Below are 21,434 nucleotides of genomic sequence, written 5' to 3'. Positions count from 1 at the left end.
AATAAACTAAGAAAGTAAAAGGTCTGTATACTGAAGACCACAGTACTTTGATCTATTTCCTTTCCCCAATATGAAAACAAGGTTTAGATACTAATGTTTACTAAAGGATCTTATTTATCTCCTGTATTTATGGCTGAAATCACCTTCTCTGTTCTGTTCCTTGTCACCAAACAAGGTGGCATGAGTCTGTTGGAAATGAGCTTCCTTGCCTTCCAGACCATTCATTTTAAACGTGTCAGTACTAACCCCTTAAGTATAGAAGTTTATTACTACACAATATAGTGGATGAGAAACATTAAATGTTTAAGCAGATCTTTACTATCCTTGACTCCTTCCATCTCTTCTTTAAAAAAAATTTTTTTTTGCAACAGCTACTTTCCCCCATCCCATGTGGTGCCATCCAGCATCTCCTGCCATGCGTTACATCTCCTGCTTCCTTTCTAGGCATCAGGGTAACATGAGACCACATTTGCAAATCAGAAAGCTCTCTCCATTTCGTTACCATTGATTTGTAAAGCCAATGGACTTGAAACTCAAACCAAGTCCTTGAGATATTTCCCTAATAGTTGAATATGGACACTGGGAGAAAGATTTTTTTCTTCCTCTAGGATGACAAATTGTAATAATCTTGTAGGCTTTGGGATCACTTTTTCATGACTTTGGGCTTCTTGGATCAGAATGTTCAGTTTCTTCACCACATTTGAGAAGTTTTCAGCCATTATTTCTTTAACTTCTCAGTTCTTTTCTCCCTTTTCTTGCATGATGCCAATAATGAGTATGTTGTTCAGCCTATACAATAATGGGGTCCTATAAGTCCTTTGGGCTTTTTTCATTTTCATTTTTCCTCTAACTGAGCTATTTCCAATGATCTGTCTTCAAGTTCATTGATTCTTCTGATTAACCTAGTCTTCTGTTGATGTCCTGTAGTAAATTTTTTCAGTTCAGTTATTGTGTTCTTTGACTCCTTTTTGGTACTTTTAAATATACTCTGAAAATTCATTTTTTCATCCGTTGTTCTCTTGACTCTGGTAAAAAACTTTAAAAGAGCTATTCTGAACTCTGTCAGATAAATCACATAACTTTATTTGCTCCATTTCCAGAGATTTATCTTGTTCTTTGGTTTGGAATATTTTTGTGTGATTCTTCATTTGCCTTAACTCCGTGTTGGTGTCTGCACATTAGATAAGGCAGCCACCTGTCCCAGTCTTCACTGGTGCGCCTCAGAGAAGACTCCCACCAAGAAGTCTGCCCAGAGATTTGGGGGCTTTTCACAAATCATTCCTTCCCCAGGGAGAAGCAGACATGATTTTTGTTGTCTGTGCTGAGCCAGGAAGGAGGTGAGGCAGTAGAGGCCAGGGTGCCAGGTCATCTACTGGTCTACACCTCTGTCTCTGTCCTTCCCCAGGTGGCTAGATTGTAACAATTCTGTCAGAGCTCCAAGACTGACACCATAGAAGCCAGTCCTCTGGGGAATCCCCTCATAAAAGTTGGAGGTACTAGATATGTGAACCAACTCTTCTCACCTGGGAGAAACTGAGTGCTAGGGAGTCTCTTGCCGACTATGTGGCACTGTGCTGTGGTTAGAGATTCGGACAGGGTGCTGTCTCAACTCTACCAGCTTCGCCGAGTCTGGCTTTTCCATTTCCTTGGAGTGCAGGATCCTTTTCATTTCTAGATTCCTCACAAAGGAGTTTAGCCATGAATTTTTGCACAATAGGTGAGTTTGTGGATTGAAGAGTCCATCGTCTTCTAATACAACATCTTGCTGATGTCACCTGCCCGATTATCCAATTATAAATTTCTGCTCAGTCAATTTGTTGGTGCCAGAGCAAGAAGCAAACATTTGTAATGCCCTAGGTGGTAACCACCATCGAGATTATACAAAAAGGTTTAGGTTTGCCTTAATTCAGTCCCTTTTCTCATTTAAACTGTTTACAACCAGACTAAGGTGTTGAGTTTAGGGATACACACTTCGGTGATAGAACTATAAATATATACAAGGAGGCGATTAAATTTTAGGAGAAGCGTTAACTACAATGGTACAGGAAAAGGTTGAAATTGAGGTGGGGTATAAGTTTCTGTGATGCATGCAAACACTTATTCCCCTAATGGTAATTACAAGGGTGTTTGCCTTACAAAAATTTGTAAGGTAGCAGTTCTTTTGTAAATGCCTTAGGATTTTTACATACAAGATTATGTCATCTGAAAACTGAGATCTTTTCTAATCTTGGTAACTTTTTCCCTTTTTTTGCCTAATTGCCCCAGCTAGAACCTCCAGAGTATTGAATAGTGACAGCAGATATCCTGTTAGTTGCTGTACAAGGAAAGCTTTCAGTATTTTTGTTTTGTTTTGGTTTTGAGACAGACTCACTCGGTCATGTAGGCTAGGGTGCAGTGGTACGACTTTCTGGACTCAATTGATCCTGCCTCAGCCTCCCAAGTAGCTGGGATGATAGGTGCATGTCACCCCATCTGGCTAGTTCTTTTAAAATTTTAGTAGAGACAAGGTCTCACTATGCTCTCCAGGCTAGTCTCAAACTCTGGAGCTCACGTGATCCTCCTGCCTCAACTTCCCAAAGTGTTGGGATTATGGGCATGAACCACTGGGCCCAGCCTGCTGTATGTTTTGTAAACAAGATGAAACGTCACCAAAATTTGGTTCAGATACTGAGATTGATGTCATATACCCCCCAAGGGAGTATGAAACGTTTATTACTCACATGAGGCTTTTTGGGGAGAGCAGCTCACGTCTCCTCTAACGTGGTCTGAAAGTGACTTCAGAGAACTGGAAGGGAGTCTGGCTTGGGTTTTTTATGACGGTTAGAGAATTTGACTTGGATGAGAATTCCCACATGCAGACAGGGCCCTGCATGATTTGATCATACTGTCATTTCCCCAGCGTTTGTTGTTTAAATAACTTTTCTGAACTAATTCTATAAAGTCTATATTTTTGTGTGTGTGGATACTGAAGTCTTAGCTTGGTTAGCTTAGTGGTCATCTAATAGTTGTACAGGGATTTCCTCAAACACTTAGAACCAATAATTCAACCAGTTTTTGCCAAGGGGCTCTGTGTGAATGCTAAGGCACACTCAACGCTCACTCGGCCAGGCAATTCCTAACTCTTCTCCCTTGTGCAGAGCCCCAAGATCAGCCTGAAGTGAGAGCTTAAGGCTTTCTCAGGTCTTTCCTGAGCATGCGTACAGTCCTGGGCATGTATGGAGTCCTATTTATGCATTTGGCAGTCCAGATTACCAGTAACACTTTGGAGCATTTCAAAGCCCCTATGAAAATCTCATTTTCCAGGTTCTTTTTTTAAGGCTTTTTGTTTAGCCAATTGCTTTCCCCATCTGTCATACAGATGCCCCAGGCAGCCATGAAGATAATCGATTGCCTAATTGTTTTGACAAAATTTTTCATACTGGGAAGCTTCTAATCAGGTCAAATAAAGATAGCCTTGCAAGTGGAGATTCCAGGGTCTGCCCAACAGGTTAAATGACAATTGTCTAGGAATGGGACTTTGGAAGAACTCCGTTCTGCCATATCCAGTGGCTCCCAGACGGCTAGTTTTTACCAGCATTTGATTTCAAAGCTATTGTGGAGCTGAAGAGGGGGAGATGAGAATAGTGAAAATTACAGTATCATAGTGCTCACTGTTCGTAGAGATTTAGTCTTTCCTTGAATGAATGCCCTGCCAATTGCTGCAAGTCTTCAGTTAATTTCCAGAGCTATAAAAAGTTGCGTCTACTTTTGCCAGATTCTATTGGTGTTACGGAGGACAGACTTTTGGGGAATCCTTAGCATTGTTGCTGACATCATCCCACACACTTTTCTTAGGTTTTAAATGCTCATCCGTGTGAAGTCCCACTCACCTATTCAGGCCTATGTTCAGATGTTTCCCCTTGGGTGTGGCTTTGAGAACACTGTCTCCTTGGTACTTGCTTCCACTATCCACCTCCAAGTCCAAGGCCATAACAAAAAGGGGGGTGGCAAAGAGGCTTTGACTCAATGCTTCAGATCTTGGGCTCCTGATGATGCAACTATAACCTCAAGGTGGCCTTATTCACTAGATGTGAACCATCTAGTTAGATCTATTTTTAGAGTGCTGTGTTCTGTTCTTTAAAGAACAAACAGATAAAAGTTGCTCACAGTTTTGCATAGTGTTTAAAGGTCCCAATATCACAGTAAAACCATTTAAGTTCGCTGCTTTCTAGCAGCGGTAACGGTACCTACCCTCAATAAGCTAATGTCAAGATTAAGTGAAAAACAATTCACAGAAAATCCTTAGCACAGGGTCTATTGTAATCATTCTGTACATAGTTGCCAGGGTTTTCATTATCGTCAGAACACCCATCCCTAATAGAAATCTTGTATTACGTATCTGAGTAGAAAGGAGCCTCAAATCCACAAATTCACAATTGCACACCCAGGGCAGTGACTTAACTCTACACCTCGCAACACTATTAAATTATATCTAGCCTATGGTTTAGTATTTCCAAGGACAGGAGTTCACTAGCTTTTAAAGGTACCTCATGGTATTGCCAGTTACCCCTATCATTAGGAAGCCTTTCCTTCTACTGAGCCCCCAAAATTTTTTTCCCTGGAACACTCTGAAGTTATTGTAATTTGTGTGATGGCCCTTCCATCTGCCGGCCTCCCTTATAACACTTTATTGCTCTTCTTTCTAGCTGTGCTCTATGGAAGAGGCGGATGCTTCCCATTGCACACCAGCTCTCCCTTGCCACGACCTGAGGTGTCCTATGGAAATCAAGCAGGATCTGAAATGCCTAGGCAAAAGGAATCAACTCCACTGAAGACTGCAGGAGCTCTAGTTCTCTTTTCCATCTCCCTTCCCATGATAAATGCATCTCTGCTCCATCCATGCTCTAGGAACACTACCAGGTAAAACGCAAATGTATGCTCACACACAAAAAGAGGTTTGATTTATTAGTTGCTCTTTGGCAAAAGCTATATAGAACATTATTGGGGTGAAAATTAAATTCTAGTTACAGATTCATGAAACTTGAAGCCAAATTAGTTTTATGAGGCTATCAAATCCTTTCATCCTCTCCTACACAGCAAGGTACCTCAGTCATAGTCTATGTAATTGTTTTTAATTGACTAAAGCAGACATAATACGTAATACAGTCGATATTAAATATCTTGAGGAATGACAAATCAATAGAACTACTTTCACTCTTAAGCATTAACTGGTCACTAACAGGTGTTCTGTATATCCACTTTTATTTTCTCCTTAAACTTTGTGTGAACTATTCATCAGTATCTGCTATTTGTATACACACATAAGTCTTCGAAAATAACATGTCAAGTAAATGGTATTTCCTTAATATTGCTTTAGAAATGTTAACCTTTAAAGAACATTTTTAAAAAATAAAGGTTCAGGCACTGACTCAGTAACACACGTTCAGATGGATAAAGATTTTGTTTCCCGCTGACCAGATAAGAGACTCCCAACAACATACTAGGTGCCAGCTGCTTCTTTGCCCAACTCAAAGTGATAAAGGAGGAAAATAAAACATGCTTGCAATCAGTGACCAAAAGATTTGAATTACATTAAATAACCATAACTTTTCATTTAACTATTCACATTCCACACAGTGGAAATTATCCTCTCCCGATTTTTCACTTACACTTGAACTACAGTAACAAAAAACAACTTACAGACTTCCAGGATTGCATTTTCTTTTAATGCCAAGCACAAAGTATACATCATAAAATTCGTATTTGGTGTTTGGCATTATTTTAATAGGTACGATCAAGATCACAAGTATCTTGCCATAAAAATATTCTACTATAATAATGAAAAGTATGTATCATTACATCATCGATGACTCCAATAAAATGTTACAGATACGGCATTTGCAATAAATGTTGGAAGACAGCACATTAGTCTTAATACAGGCACAGTAAGAAGAGCAAACATTTCCCTCTTTGGCTAGTGATGTGCTTTCATGGTAGTTACACTGCTGATTATCCCAGTGAAGTTAGTTTTGAGCATTTTCTCTTTACTTGAGCCAAATCTGGACTTATATGCAAGACAGTGGTAAAAGCTCCTAAAAAGATTACTGCTGCCAACTTAAGTCATCTGTTAAAGCAGGCTTGTGGCATAGTTAAGAGAAATTCAGTGTTTGCTGGTTCTGAGTGTCATTTATCCTCTCTGGTGTGGTTTTGTATCTTCGGCTTCCTTTCCTTTTTACTCTCCCACTCTCAAAACTCTGCCTTAGCATTTGTGTGCTTAATCAAATCCATTCTGTGCTTTACTGTTGGAGAATGTGGATAATACAAAGATCTGGGACAGGGTCATACAGTGTATACAAAACACAATGTGTTTGGACAAATTCACCTAGTGCGAGAATCAGTAGTCAGTTTGAAAGTTTCAAAATCAGACCCAATATTTTGGACATTTAAAATATCTCCTGCCTTGAAATGGCTGTTTATAGTTGCTAGACGGCAGAGCACTGAATCAAAACAAGGAAACAGCTTCTTGAGTTGCAAGGGTTCTTTGAATGCTGGAGCCCTGATAGGCAACTGAATCCAAGTCTGAATCCAAGTCTACAGTGCTTGTTTTCCGTATTACATAGGACTTGGCTAGTGAGGCTGAGAAGATAAGGCAAAAAGAGTATTCGGAGAGTTTGCATAGAAAACCTCAGGCTTGAAGAAATCAGGTTAACCAAATTCAAAATGCATCAAGGTTCACCCACCCTGCACTTTGGCCCCTACATAAATCCTAAGTAGGCATTGTCAGTAGGCCAAGTTTAATCAGGACAGTGCCTACCAGGAGACACTGAATGGTTACCGTATGTCCATCCAACCAATAGCAGATGAACAGCTAACACACCATGACGCAGTGCTCTCCTAGCAGGGTCCTCCTCTGATCCTCAGAGAGCAAATCAAGAAAGGCGGGTCATATCCCTTGTGTCTCTAGCAGGTGTTAACACCTAACTACTCTCTAGCCAGAGGCACTTCCCTTTATTTCCTTCTCCTCTTCTCCCGTCCCAATCTCCTGACAATGGTTAAAACAGACCCCAAAAATACCTCTTGCTAAAACAGTCCCTAAACTCTCTCATCTTAGAATATTGTCAGGTACCCTTAGCAGAGCTCAGCTGAGACAGAATCTTTGTCAATCAGGTTAAGGGCTCTCAGAAGCATTATGGGAAATACTGAACTGGAAATTAGCTGATTATAATCACAAAAAAGGACTTTCAGCCTCTGAGGGTTTCATTTCTTACTCCTATGCAGAGTTCTCAACTACCTCTTTTCCGCCTGAGGGACAAAGCAGAGGGGTTAGTTTGGCTTGGCTAACTTGCTTCAGTCTGAAAATATTTGTGTTTTCAGTTTGGTGTTAGGTTTGAGCAGATCACAGTGACGGCTAAAGTTGATCACTTTCTGGCAATCTCATTTCTTCTCTGTTCACTTGGGTTCTGTTAAATACTAGGAAAAGATGTTCTCAGAACCATGGGCCTCACTGTGTTCTGGCACTGGCCTTTCAAGCCTCTGCAATCTCCCTGACATTTGCTGGGCCTCATTTGGCCTTACCCTCCCTTTGCTTGCCCTTGCCCCCATAAGCCTCTCCTAGAGTCTGGAGGGTCTTCACAAATGAAAAATTTACATCATGGTTAAGTGAATTAATCTAGAAACCTTGGCAAACGTGACATTAGACTGACATCGGCCGGCCCTGGTGGCTCACACCTGGAATCCCAGCACTTTGGAAGGCTGAGGCAGGTGGATCACCTGAGGTCAGGAGTTCAAGACCAGCCTGGCCAACACAGCAAAACCCCATCTCTACGAAAAATATGAAAATTAGCTGGATGTGGTGGCACACGCCTGTAATCCCAGCTACTCAGGAGGCTGAGGCAGGAGAATTGCTTGAACCAGGGAGACAGAGGTTGCAGTGTGCCGAAATTGTGCCACTGCACTCCAGCCTGGGGAACAGAGCAAGGCCTTTTCAAAAAAGATTAGACTGACAGTCACAACTTAAGGGACAGGCTGTGGGAGGGAGGATGAAGGGAGGATGCAAGCACAGGTTAAAAAGGACTTCTCCATGTTGAATGCAGCACTAAAACATGTCTCTTGCCCTCAGAATAGCCTCTTCCATGAACATTCATTCTGAAGGGAGATTCTGGTCCCCAGGAGGGCACAAGGAACACAAGGGCAGAACCAGACCACTGCCCCGCCCCTTTAGACGTGAGCAGGTTAGTGTGGGCTTCTGCTACCATCCCCATTAAAGCAAATACATTTACAAAATAGGAAGTGCTCTCTAGCAGAGACTGTTTCCTCTGGTGTCTAAAAGCACCCACAGGCACCATCCACACAAACTACGCAGAACCAGGCTCCTGCCAGGAGGCAGCTGGGGGTTCTTCTGGCCTCTAGGTTTAAGCCAGTTAAGAATCTGGTGGTTTTAGGTCTAGGTCTTCCTGGGGCTGCATACCTAGGACAGGCTGGGTGCACACCTGGATTTGGCTTAATCCAAGTCGATGGATATGCAACGACACTGCTTCACACGTGTGACTCTCTTCTTCTTGGTAGGTGGCTGTAGTTCAGGGCAGTTGAGTGTGACCATCATGGTAGTGAATTTCTTGGGCTTGCAGAAGGAGCAGGACTGAAAGGAGCCTTCCTCCTTCCGGATGTGCCTGGGGATGTAGAAGGAGTTGCACTGGCCGTAACAGAAGCGGTTGATGATGGTGCGACTGTTGCACCCTTCCTCGTGGATGGTCTGCTTAAGCGGCTGGGTTTTGCACCAGTCTCGCTTCAGGTATTTGCGCTCCGTCACATGCAGGGCCTCTTGGCTGGACTCCAGCACCTCCTCCCCGGGCACGGCTGTGCCCCGCCCTTGGCCCCGCCCCCGGTTCCTGGAGCCAGGCTGCTGGGGCGACTGAGTCTGCTCTGAGTCATTGTGCTGAGCCTTGTCTGGCGGGGGGATGGCACCTTGGGACCCTTTCTTTTTCCCTTCAGCAGCAGGCAGCAGGGTCCCCAAGAGGAGAAGCAGGGCTCCCACCGTGTAAGCTGTGCGGCTCATACTAAAAGGGAGGAAGCACAGAGGGGCAGACACAAAACATGGCAAAGTTAATTTAAAAGTTAATAGCACCTAGCATTTTAAACGGTACTTGTTAAACACGTATGTAAATTATTCCATTTACTTCTCATAGTACCTGTATGAATTAGGTACTGTCATCTCCATGACCCAGCCATCAATCCATGGAGTAATTCCCCCACAGTCTCAGTGACTAAAAGTCAAGTTTAAACTTAGCCAGGACCTAGCTGTTTTCTATTCTCACAAGAACTTCTCCCTGGCTTCTGGCATCAACGGCATGACTTTGTATTACATTTACTTAACTATATTCATTCTTGTATTTGATAATATTTAGTAAGCTCCTATGCCCTATGACCTTTGCACCTTTTGGAGGGAACTTTGTTTTGTTTTACAGCAAGATAAATTAACCTTTCTGCCCAGAGGACTTTTCTCCCCAAACAGCCTGAGGTTTCCTGAGCTCGGAATGCTTGTGAGACTTTGCATTTTTGTCAGACATGGAAGGAGATTCATGGAGACCTGAGCTGTGAATGCTCATGAGACTTTGCATTTTTATCAGACATGGAAGGAGATTCATGGAGACCTGAGCTGTGAATGGCTCATGAGACTTTGCATTTTTATCAGACGTGGAAGGAGAGATTCATAGAGACCAGAAAGCATCTGACAGAGGGAAAACAGAACAGGAACGTCACAATCCTGGTGCAGTAACTTGCTGTCTGATCTTAAGGCCGTCACTTTACCTCTCAGTAAGTGACTCAATTTAAGCAAAGGTACCAATACCTTGTCTCCCCCACGTAAATTGTTCAGATCCAACTCAATGTCAATGTGAGAGCATTTGGAGAACTAACCAAATGTTGGCGGTACTGCAGACAGAGTCAAAGACAGGAGCAGGTAGCTGACATGACTCATGAGGCTCCGCCATGTGGCCTCCCTTACTCTCACCTTGAAACCGGGCAGAGATACTCAGCGTGTCATTCTTTAAATACCTTTTAAATACCTTTTAAATAGTGAAATATGTCACTCATGTGTTGTATATAAACAGTTTAAAAGGTAGAAAAACGGGCATGACGGAACAATTATGTGCAAATATTTACATCAATAAATGCCATGGACATGTTGACTACCTTAATGGCAATGAATTACTATGAATAGGTCTGAAGCTAGATATGGGTCTGACGGGGCAGTGACATGTGAACAGTGGCAAAAAGATAACGAGGTAAAGCAGAGGGAAAACAAAATAGGAAAGCATAGACAAAACAAATGGAGGGAAGAATGCAATTCAGAGAAAGGGGGACTCTTCTACAAGTGGGTATTCAGGGGAGGTAGGGCAGACAGGAGGAGGAAGAGGAGGAGGAGGAGGGTGAGGAGATTTTTTTTTTTTTTTGAGACAGTCTCATTGGGACGCCCAGACTGGAGTGCAATGGTGCGATCTCGGCTCACTGCAACATATACCTCCCTGGGTTCTAGCCAATTCCCTGCCTCAGTCTCCTGAGTAGTTGGGATTACAGGCACGTGCCATCATGCCCAGCTAATTTTTATATGTTTAGTAGAGACGGGGTTTCACCACATTGGCCAGGCTGGTCTTCAACTCTTGACCTCAGGTGATCCTTCCACGTCGGCCTCCCAAAGTGCTGGGATAATAGACATGAGCCACCATGCCCAGCCAGAGCAGCTTATTTTTAAAAAGGAGAGTACAAGAGAGAAGCCTCAAGCCTAAGAAGTCTCTTCGGACAGTGCTTCTTAGACCTGAAAGTACAGTTATCTGGAGATATCATTAAGATGCAGATTCCGATTCAGCAGGTCTGTCTTATTAAGCTTCGAGTAGCAAGGCCTGTGAGTACTTGCTGCCATGGGGCACATACAGAATTAACATGTGGAAGGATTTTCTTTTCAATGAATGCAGTTTCAAATTCACAGCCTCTCCTGTGGCCATCACAACAACCAGACTTGAATCCTGAAGCTTCTCCTGTCCAATTCCTATGGTTTCTGAACCTAACAACACAGCTGTGTAGCCCCCATTTCCCTGCTCTTTTGAACACCAGTATTACACTTAACCACTTAGTCCAACTGAACAGTAACATTATTTCTTCCTCCAAAACTGGACAAGTTGGTATTGTTAGCCAGAACAATTACCTTGCACAAAGAGCGTAAAATCTAGATTTTCTAATCGACAGCGTACAGTAAGGAAACACCATTCAACCCTAGAATAATGTGAAATTAAGATAATAAAATACTGAATTTAAGATATCTTTAAATGGCACCATCTTCCCAGCATTAACTGAGTACTTTTAGACCAGTTCAAGTTTGGAGCTGATAATGTGACATTCAGCTCCAGCTGTCTCCTGTGGGCATTTAGTGTTATCAATTTCCCTCAACACTGCTTTAGCTGTGTCCGAGATTCTGGTACGCTGTGTCTTTGTTCACATTGGTTTCTTATAACTTATTCTTAGCTTAATTTTGTTATTTACCCAGTAGTTACTCAAAGGCAGGTTGTTCAGCTTCCGTGTAAGTTGTGCAGTTTTGAGTTTCTTAATCTTGATTTCTTATTTGATTGCATTGTGGTCTGAGAGACTTATGATTTCTGTTCTTTTGCATTTTCTGAGGAGTGTTTTACTTCCAATTATATGATCAACGTTAGAATAGGTGTGATGTACTGAGAAGAATGTATATTCTGTTGATTTGGGGTGGAGCATCCTGTAGATGTCTATGAAAAAAAAAAAAAAAAACTCAATTTCCTATGTAACCAAAAGAGAGCCTGTATAGCGAAGACAATCCTAAACAAAAGAACAAAGCTGGAAGCATCACACCATACAAGGCTTCGGTAACCAAAACAGCATGGTACTGGTGCCAAAACAGATATGTAGACCAATATAGACCACAATATATAGACAGAAGAAAGGCCTCAGATACCACCACACATCTACAACCATCTGATCTTTGACAAACCTGACAAAAACAAGCAATAAGGAAAGAATTCCCTATTTAACAAGTGGTGTTGGGAAAACTGGCTAGCCATATGCAGAAAACTGAAACTGGACCCCTTCCTTACACCTTATGCAAAAATTAACTCAAGATGGATTGAAGACTTAAACGTCAGACCCAAAACCATAAAAACCCTAGAAGAAAACCTAAGCAATACTATTCAGGACATAGGCATGGGCAAGGACTTCATGACTAAAACACTAAAAGCAATGGCAACAGAAGCCAAAATTGACAAACGGGATCTAATTAAACTAATGAGCTTCTACACAGCAAAAGAAACTATCATAGTGAACAGGCAACCTACAGAATGGGAGAAAATTTTTGCAATCTATCCGTCTCACAAAGGGCTAATATCTACAGAAACTTAAATTTACAAGAAAAAAAAAAAAAAACACTACCCCATCAAAAAACAGATGAAGGATATAAACAGACACTTCTTAAAAGAAGACATTTGTGTGGCCAATAAACATGAAAAAACATCACTGGTCTTTAGAAAAATGCAAATCAAAACCACAATGAGGTACCATTTCACACCAGTTAGAATGGCAATCATTAAACAGTCAGGAAACAGATGCTGGAGAGGATGTGGAGAAACAGGAATGCATTTACACCGTTGGTGGGTGTGTAAATTAGTTCAACCACTGTGGAAGACAGTGTGGCGAGTCCTCAAAGATCTAGAACCAGAAATACCATTTGACCCAGCAATCCCATTATATACCCGAAGGATGATAAATTACATGAAGACACATGCACACGTTTGTGGCACTATTCACAACAAAGACCTGGAACCAACCCAAGTGCCCATCAGTGAGAGTGGATAAAGAAACTGTGGCACATGTACACCATGGAATACTATGCAGCCATAAAAAAGTTCATATTCTTTTCAGGAACATGGATGACGCATTCTTGGCAAAGTAACACAATAGAAAACCAAACACCACATGTTCTCACTTGTAAGTGGCAGTTGATCCATGAGACCACATGGACACAGGGAGGGGAACATCACACACCAGGGCCTGTTGGGGAGTAGGAGTCTAGGGGAGGGATAGCTTTAGGAGAAACACCTAATAGATGACTGGCTGATGGCTGTAGCAGATCACCATGGCATGTGCATACCAATGTAACAAATCTGCACATTCTGCCCGTGTATCCCAAAACTTGAAGTATAGTAAGAATGGAAAAAAAAAAAAAAATCACTTATGAGAAAAGTCCAGTTATAATACAGGACTGAATTTTTCCTGTGACTAGGATAAGTTGAGCCATTCTCCTCGTCTCAAAATACATTGTGAATTTGAGGTTTCACGAGTTTCTGCTATTTATTCAATAGGGACAAAAGTTAAAATAAAATACAATTCAGTTGCTGCCCTTTTCAGAGGAGGAATACAGGAGATGGCCCCAGGCCTATGCCCACAATCTTCCTCTACCTCAAGAAAATGGTCTCCAGACAATGTCACCCCTCCCAGACCAAGACTCTCCAAGTTCAACATCTGAAGTCAATCTGAGACTAACTGGCAATGTATGTTAACTGCATATGACAGGTTTACCTCATAAGGCCATACCTTTCCACAAATATCTATCCGAAAAATGCAATTTTATTTCTCTGAACCAACTTAAGGCTTTCTTTAGACAACTTTTCCTTCTTGGCATTTTCACATCTGTTGAGTAAATAGCTAGTCTGAGAGTTGATGAGGGCTTATTCATCACCTTACCCTCAGTGCCTGGCACAAGGCAGGTGCTCGTTAAAATTTGGTAAATGCACGATTGTTATGAACCTCACTAATTTACAGAGTTACCATTCTTTGCGTTTTAAACACCTTCACTAGTGCCCGTGAACAGAAGAGGCAATTGCAATCCTTTGCATGTCTGACTCTCAGCGTGGCAAATTCCTTCCATCCTAGAGAGCTTCCTAAGACTTGTCTTTTTAGGAATTCCAAATGTTCCTCACATTTTATCAGTCTTCATCTGGAATCCATGGGTTTCACTTTCTAATTGAAGCCATTGAAATTAATACTATGGCAGAAGCCAGCAGCAGAGTTGTAAATTCAAAATTAGTCAACTGGTTTTCAGTTTTAATTTGGACAGACTTTGTTCCTATGGGAGTATGTCTACCTTCTAAGCCAAAGGGTCTAGAATGACAGGCTTTTTCTCAAAGTAAGATTTATTAGCTACGGAAAGTTAAATTGTTATTCGTTTTTTAAAAGCCTTTTCTTCAAAAATCTTTACTTATTGGAAGATGTTCGAGTTGTCAACCTTTGTTTATTCAGAGAAGTAAACACCAACTTAATGTCAATCGAGACCTCAGCTTCTCAACAGCAGTGCTCTGAGGCACACTAGCTGCTCTACATGAGTGACGGCCAGTAGGGTAAGAACTGTAATTCATAGTGGAACCAAGGCTCTGCCACATCCTGATCCATCATCCAAGCTCTCGCCACCCACAAACTGCTCTTGATTCTTCAAAGAGGAATGATGTGCACATGAAATCCCAATTGTATTGTCACCAAATAATGTGCACTTTGTAAATATCAGAGATGTAGAGGAAATGAAGATGCACATTTCTTGAGGACAATTCTTTTCCACAACAAGATGTAGCAGGGAGTCCCATAGTACAAATTCAATCCATAGCTTATCCAGACTTAGGTTCCTATGACATCCATACCCAGTCATTAGCTGCAAAGACTATGGTAATTTCCACTTGTGAAGTGGCCTATTCGTGTCATTAAATTAAGCTGCATCTCATAGACCCAAGGTGCATCAAGATACCCAACATCTCCTTTTCCAACTCTGCCTCCACTTCCCATCAATGCAATTCAGCTTCAAGAAATGTGATCTTCTGAGTTTTCTTTGCAACTGTTCTCCACCAGCAAGTCTCACCCCATCTCCACCTCTTTTTTCCCCTCTTTGCCTCTATCCTCTTTCATTTTACTTGTCCCAAAGGACACATACGCTGAAAGCAAGTCCCCCTACTGCACGCTTTCCTTTGTTTCCCTCAGGGATCAAGAGTAAACAGCCACAAGCAAGGTAAGCCACATTAACCACCTCTATCCTGTGCAGGTCATGGCGATCTATTCGTTTTTACAAAGCCTCTAGGAACATAATATTCTAATTCTCAGGACTCAAAAACGGTATCTGTATGGCCTGTTTCCAGTGTCCTTGATGTTTCTGGGAAAGTTTAAGCCAGCTCCTTCCATCACTCTTGCTGCATTTCTCATTTTAGCTAAGCAACCTCCTCAGAATCAGTGAAAGGGAGTTTTGAGTAGGAATTACAGTGAAAATTAAGTATCTGTGCCTGGACTTCTGGTCAATGACCTCCTGTTGAATCAAGCGTTAGAAAGACATTCAATAGGCATGGCATCAAATTATTCTCCCAGCATAAGAAATAGTGGAAGTGACTGCAAATGCTCTAATTGTAGGCCAGGTTTTAGAAAAATTCCTTTTTCTCAGGTCTAAATTTTTGGGAAAAGTATAACTTTTTCAATGTGATCTTTAATTTTTAAAGACAATTGTCTGGAGGAAAAAAAGAAAAAAAAAATCAAGTTGCACCAAGGAGGTATTAAGAGTTCCCGATTCGCACACAGAGGATAAAGTCTCATCCCCTTTGTGTTGTAAAAACCCTTAACAGAGACTATAGTCTGAAGACTAGAGTGTCTGAAGACCAAGTCAGCTAAATCTGGCTGGGGCCCAACATTGCGAAGGACAGGGAGACCACCTAGATGTGAAATATCTCAGGAGTCAAAGTTCTTAGGCATGTTAATGACTATATACAATTCTTGAGGTCAACCGAGTTAGTAATACTGTGTTCACTGAGCAGCACTACTGAGACATGGCCATGTTATAGGTTCTGTTCTGTAGTGAAGGATTTGTCAGTCACTGCATAATGCAGGATATTCAGGATTTCATTTTGGAACTGCCCTTCAATATTATCCTGCTTCTCTGTAACATGACTACTTTTCCTAACATTACTAATAAGAGTTATCTTTCATTTTGAAGCCCTTACTGTGCCAGGCATTATGCTGAATTCTGACCCAATTTTATCATTTTTCCATAATAAAATGAGGTAGAAAACTATCTTTTTACCAGTCATGGAACCTATACTCAGAAAAGTTAGCAATCTGTCCAAGGTCACACAGCTCATAAGCTGGAGAGCCAGCAGTTTAAACCTAATTCCATCTGGCCCCAAACACAGGTCCTTAACCACTGTCCTGTTGACACCTAGTGCTGTCCTTAACAATGGAACCACGGATATGTTTTCTAATACAATACAAATTGAAGATTACAAATGAAACAATTGTCTATTTTCTATCTTCGTGTTCAGATGTAACCAAAGATTTCCCTCGTCCCAAGAATGAATTCGTTGTACTTTGAATTTCTAGGAGCATATGTTAAAACTAAAGATTTTTTTTTGAAGATGTCAGACACGGGCTGGTAGCACTTGCCTAATTGTTGCTTTTTGGTTGGAGGCTGCAGTCACCTCCCCTAGCCACTGTCCGCCAAACCCTTTTCTTTACGTAAAATGTTTAGGTTTCCTGGCTCTCCTTTACTGTTTTGGAACATGCTCCACAACTTTGCTGTCAACAAGCAGTTCTTCAGGGGAGGTGTCTGTGGCATGAAATTTCTTTGAATTTTATCACTTAATACTTGACCATTAAGACTGAAGACATCATTGGCTTATTGTCAAAGACAGGGTAGGCAGCCCTCATTCAGAGATGTGGGTACATAATAGGTTTGTATTCTTCTGTGTAACTACACTTAAAAAGCACATTAGTCAACCTGGATTTCCTACAGAGCGTGAGTTACCCAAACATTTCACTAAAAATGAGCTTTTAAGAAAATGGGAAACCTGTGAAATTACAGTTTACAAAAGACTAATTCCTACAATGACCTGGGGGTTAAACACACAGACACACACAACACTGCCACTATCCCGATAAAAATCCCTTAAATAGTTAATATTAACAAGTTGACAGTGCAATTTATCCAGAGATAGTAATCAAATCACCTACTGTTGTAGGCTTGACTCGAGGGGGTAGTAAGAATCTGCAGTTTTCCTAAGATCTTTCCCCTCCTTGCTTTGAAAAGTACATCCCAAGACTTTCATGCTCCCCCTCCTTCCAGAAAGAGGAGAGGGGGAAGCCCTAGGGATGAAAGAGGACTCCTCACCCTAGGATGGGGTTATCTTAACCTCTTCTGTGCTATTTATTTAACTTGTGTGTACAGCCAGAAGGAAGCCACTACTCTGGGGTCCCTGGGACAGCTTAAAACCCTAGTGAGCCACTTGACACAATAGATTGTTTTAATCAGTTCGTGTCCTGGCACCATCTCGAAGGGGAACATAAACAGACGTGCACACCGCCCAGATTTGCTGTTTCCAGCAGGAGATCCAATTACCTATCGGTGGTCACCTCTCTGCCCTCGGACCATTTAAGAGGAGATTTTTAACCCCTAACCGCTGAGGCTGTATTTCTGTCTATAACAGACAGGATTCGAGTCGGTCGAGGAGGTGAAGGCAGTAGACGGGTTCGACCTGGGAGCGCATTAGGGACCGCTCTGGGGAGGCAGGAGTTTATTCACAGCGGAGGCTGATCACCTGCCACCCATCCCTCCCTGCCTGGGCCGGGACCGTCGCCAGTGCCTGGCTCAGGCAAATAAATGCCAAGCTGGGGCGCTCCCAAGGAAGAGCTGCGATCTGAAGGCAATGTCAAGTGAGTGGTGGCACATCTGTTCTGCCGGAGCCTGTAGTCCACAAATAACTCCAGCCAGCAAGGGGGTGACAGCCCCAATGTACCTCCCACTCCCCTACCGTGCCGTGCCCTTACACCGCATGCTGTGGAGGGGCCAGCGGATTGAGCCAGGAGGCAAGCGAGAACCACAGACGCTCAGCTCTTTGGAGCTGCCAACCCGAGTCCGCGGCCAGTCCCTCATCCTCAGGAGCTAGTGAGGCGCAGCGAGGCGCAGCAAGGCCGGGGCCTGTAGGACACAGTTTAAGGGATGCGCGCGGAAGTGGGAACCAGCCGGTGGCCGCTGCCCGGCGCCAAAACGTCTACCATTCAGCCCAGGCGTGCGTGGGGCCGAGAAGAGGCTCGAGTAGAGAAGCGAGCACCGCGAGTGCGTGGCCGGTCGGCAAGCGGTTGATGTATGCCGTGTGAGCACTGCTGGTTCGCTGGACCCTACGGCCAGGGCCGCGCCCCGCACCCCAGCTGTCGGGTTACCCAAGGTTCCATTTTCCGCTGTGGCTGAACACAGCGGCTCTGCTCCTGCCAGTCTCCATCTCGCCTCGGGGATGGGCAGATGCTCCAGCCTGCAGTCTCCAATGGGCATCTCAAGACGCCCCCCAGACCCAGCGCAGCGCCTCAAGCCCATGGGACCCTCTCAAGGCAACTTGCCGCGCTGTCGGCGGCCGGGACTGCGCGCCCTCGCTATGCGGGCGCGTGTGCCAGGCGCTGCTGCCACGAGCATCAGGAGCGTGTTCGGAGGGTTCCAGGAGCTGGGGTCATCCTGCCCGCTCTTGACAACCTTTTCCTAAGCTTCCCAGCAGACCCAGAGCAGCGACATCATGGTGTCCGAGATCTCAGAAGGACCCCACGATGGTTCTGCACGATTCGACACCGCGAACAGCGCACCCGGGCCTGCGCGCAGAGGGCTGCCGCGCATGGAACCGAGTGGGTCTCTGCGGTTCGTTGGCCGCCCTCTTCCTTCCACCACACTCACTCCTTGCCAGGTGCGTCCGCGCTCACCTGTCAGTGCGGCAGGTCCTCGGGGCCTGCGCTTTCGACGCGTGGCGCTGAGGGCTGCCGCGGCCAGAGCCGCCGGGGCTCGGCCGGACAGAGTAACGCTGCGGCGGTGCACTGGATCGCCCGGTCCGCGGAGGGCGCATCGAGTGCCAGGCATTGCGCAGTCTCCCGTTTAAATGCCGGCAGCCTAAGACGGCGCCCGGGGCCGCGCCTCTCCATTGGCCAGGCGCCGCCGCCACCGCCAGACCCGCTATCCGCCCCCTTTCCCGATACTGCCCCCGCCCCCCGCAACCCTCCTGCTTCCCCACGGGGTCCCCTCTCCGCCCGCCTCGCCTCTTTGTCTGCTCCCTCCGCCCAGGCCGGCTGGGAGAGGTCACCCCAGGGAACCGCGCCTGGAATGCACAGCAAATCACATTTTCCGCTCCCGTTGGAGAGGGAAGAGCGGGAGGAAATCCCCCCGGCTCCCGGCCCCTCATTCCTTCTCTGCCCCAGGTCTGGGCTTTCCCTGTCGCCCGCCCGACTTCGCCTGCATTGGTCCCGCGCTCAGTAGCGGAGACTGCACCGCGAAGAGCGATATCTCCGTGGGATCGCGCCAGATTCGGCGATTCTTCCACTCTGGAGGGAACGGGACACTGTGGGATGCTCTGGTCGAGCGACAGTCGCGGCTCCCGTGAGGCCCCGCCCGACGCCCCCAACTTCGAGGGCGCCGACTCCGGCGCCCCCGTTAACCCGGCGGGCTCGCTGGCCGCCAGCAGAAGCCTGTCGCCAACATGACACCCTCCTCTCCTCGCCCGCCAAGGGTTCTTTCAGCCCAGACGCCGGCTGCCTCGGCTGTGAGTACAGAGAAGAGTAACGGGAGGAGGAAAAAAACCGAAAAGGACCGTCAAAAGTCAAGGCCTCTATTCTTCAATGATCCTAGAGAAGACAGTCACTGGGCGAGAGGGGTTTTCTGTAGCGTATTAAAGACGGGTCAGGAAAATAAAACGTTAGATGAGGAAGTAATTCCCCAGATATTTAGGAAAAAACCTACAAGCGTGTAAAACCGTTGTCACATTCCGGATCCCAAGTATATAAATATTTTTCCGAAAGATGAGCAAACACTCATTTGTTCTTAGCTTGAAAAATTGGTTCCTCAAAGACATTGTTTTGTGTGTCGAAGCTGAAGTCCGTGCCAAAATCAGCACGTCTACATGATCTGCAGACAAGCTCCATCAACCACCTCAAAAGACTTTGAAAAAGATTGGTTATAAAGAAATTTGAAGGTGTCTGCATTGCTTAAAGCAAAATAAACGAAACAAGGAAATCCATCAAAAGATACTTATGAAACACCCGTAATTTAAGTACTTGCCTAGAAAAACAAAGCCAGACCAGAAAACAGCCTTTTTTTTTTAGTCCAGCGTTAGGGGGGAGAAACATCTACTAGATGCTATTAGGAAAATGAAATATATTTTTAAGTAAAAAAAGGAAGTCTGTATTAATATCTTTAAAATCTTAGTCTGAATGTTTTGATTGTGCAGATGGCAGTTTCTACACATGAACTCGAGGCTACACTTTACAATTCCCTATCATTTTTTGTTAAATCATCCAGTAAGCAACAGTTTGTAGTTGCCTGCAGGATGGGAGCATTGAACCAGCTTAAAGACCTATCTTGCTCAGCTGGGTCCCTGGAGAGATAGGTAATCAGAAACACAGAAGACACTTAAGCATTGACCAGTTCAGCTGAAGCCCACCACCAAGCTGAATTGGAGGCAGCTGTTCTCCCAACGTGCAAACTACTGTATTCCTCCCCCCAAAAGGGAGCATATTTTACAATTTCATTAACTGCTTCTTATCTAAAATAAGCTTTAATCACTTTTTTTCCTCCCCCTCAAGACTTTTTTTTGGCCCCAAATCAAAATACGAAGAGTTGAAATTTCTCCAAAAATGGAAGTGATTGTTTTTGGAGCTCTCACACTGGTTCTATTTCAATCTATCAAATCATGACTCTTCATCAAGCGTCTCATGACGTATTTTCTATACTAGAACCCCCACTTTTTCCCCCCAACACATCCCCCCCATATCCCAGGGAGAGGGGTGTGCACCGCATTTTTCTTCATTCTCACATCTCGCCGGCATTATAGTATTGCCTGCCACTAGAATGTGAGGTTCATAAGGGCAGGGGCTTATGTCTCTTGCTCACTTCGACTGCATGAACCACATAGAGTATAGTCTAACACAGCCGTGGGATCCCATAATAGTTGTGGATTGAGAATGTTCAGCAGATTCCCACTAACTGGGATTTATCAACTGAGCCAAATGCTTAAGATATAATCATCGTGGATAGGGTATGAGGCCTTTACCTCAGAGTTTAGAGTCCAGTATGTTTCTATTTATGTAGAAACCCAAGGTTTTTGCCCCATTTGTGTTTTCATAGCTCCCAGCCAGTTATTGCATACCATTATCCAATCAGGATGAAGGCATAAGGGTAAAAATTCCCTAGACGGCTCTAAACATGGTTACATGATTAAAATCTGCGTTTAGTGAAGGGAGAAGTAGAAGACTCGACGTAAAGTTAAAACTCTTAAATCCGAGATGCCTAAACGATACTTGCCGAGAGAAAAATTTAAGTAGTTTCGAGAAGAATTTAGAAAGGGTGCTTTCGAGAAAAATTTAGAAAGGGTGCTTTCGAGAAAAATTTA

At 43.9% G+C, this 21,434-nt stretch overlaps 1 protein-coding gene across 2 annotated transcripts; it reads right to left on the bottom strand.

Moving 5' to 3' along the window:
• Window positions 1-4,926: 4,926 nt before the first annotated feature.
• Window positions 4,927-18,930, bottom strand: GREM1 (gremlin 1, DAN family BMP antagonist). 2 transcript variants are annotated; one of them, XM_017539534.2, is made up of 3 exons: window positions 18,760-18,930; window positions 8,469-9,035; window positions 4,927-6,615 (listed from the first exon to the last, which is right to left on the bottom strand). In XM_017539534.2, the coding sequence occupies exons 1-2, from the start codon at window positions 18,897-18,899 to the stop codon at window positions 8,480-8,482; spliced, it is 696 nt and encodes a 231-aa protein (XP_017395023.1). In that variant the 5' UTR covers window positions 18,900-18,930; the 3' UTR covers window positions 4,927-6,615; window positions 8,469-8,479. The 2 variants fall into 2 exon arrangements, with proteins under 2 accessions (XP_017395023.1, XP_017395022.1); XM_017539533.2 differs by having other exon boundaries at window positions 8,447-9,035; window positions 18,760-18,929.
• Window positions 18,931-21,434: the final 2,504 nt, after the last annotated feature.

This window comes from Cebus imitator, unplaced genomic scaffold (assembly GCF_001604975.1).
Source record: "Cebus imitator isolate Cc_AM_T3 unplaced genomic scaffold, Cebus_imitator-1.0 Scaffold119, whole genome shotgun sequence".
Lineage (NCBI taxonomy): Eukaryota > Metazoa > Chordata > Mammalia > Primates > Cebidae > Cebus > Cebus imitator.
This window is presented reverse-complemented; position numbering and strand designations above follow the sequence as displayed.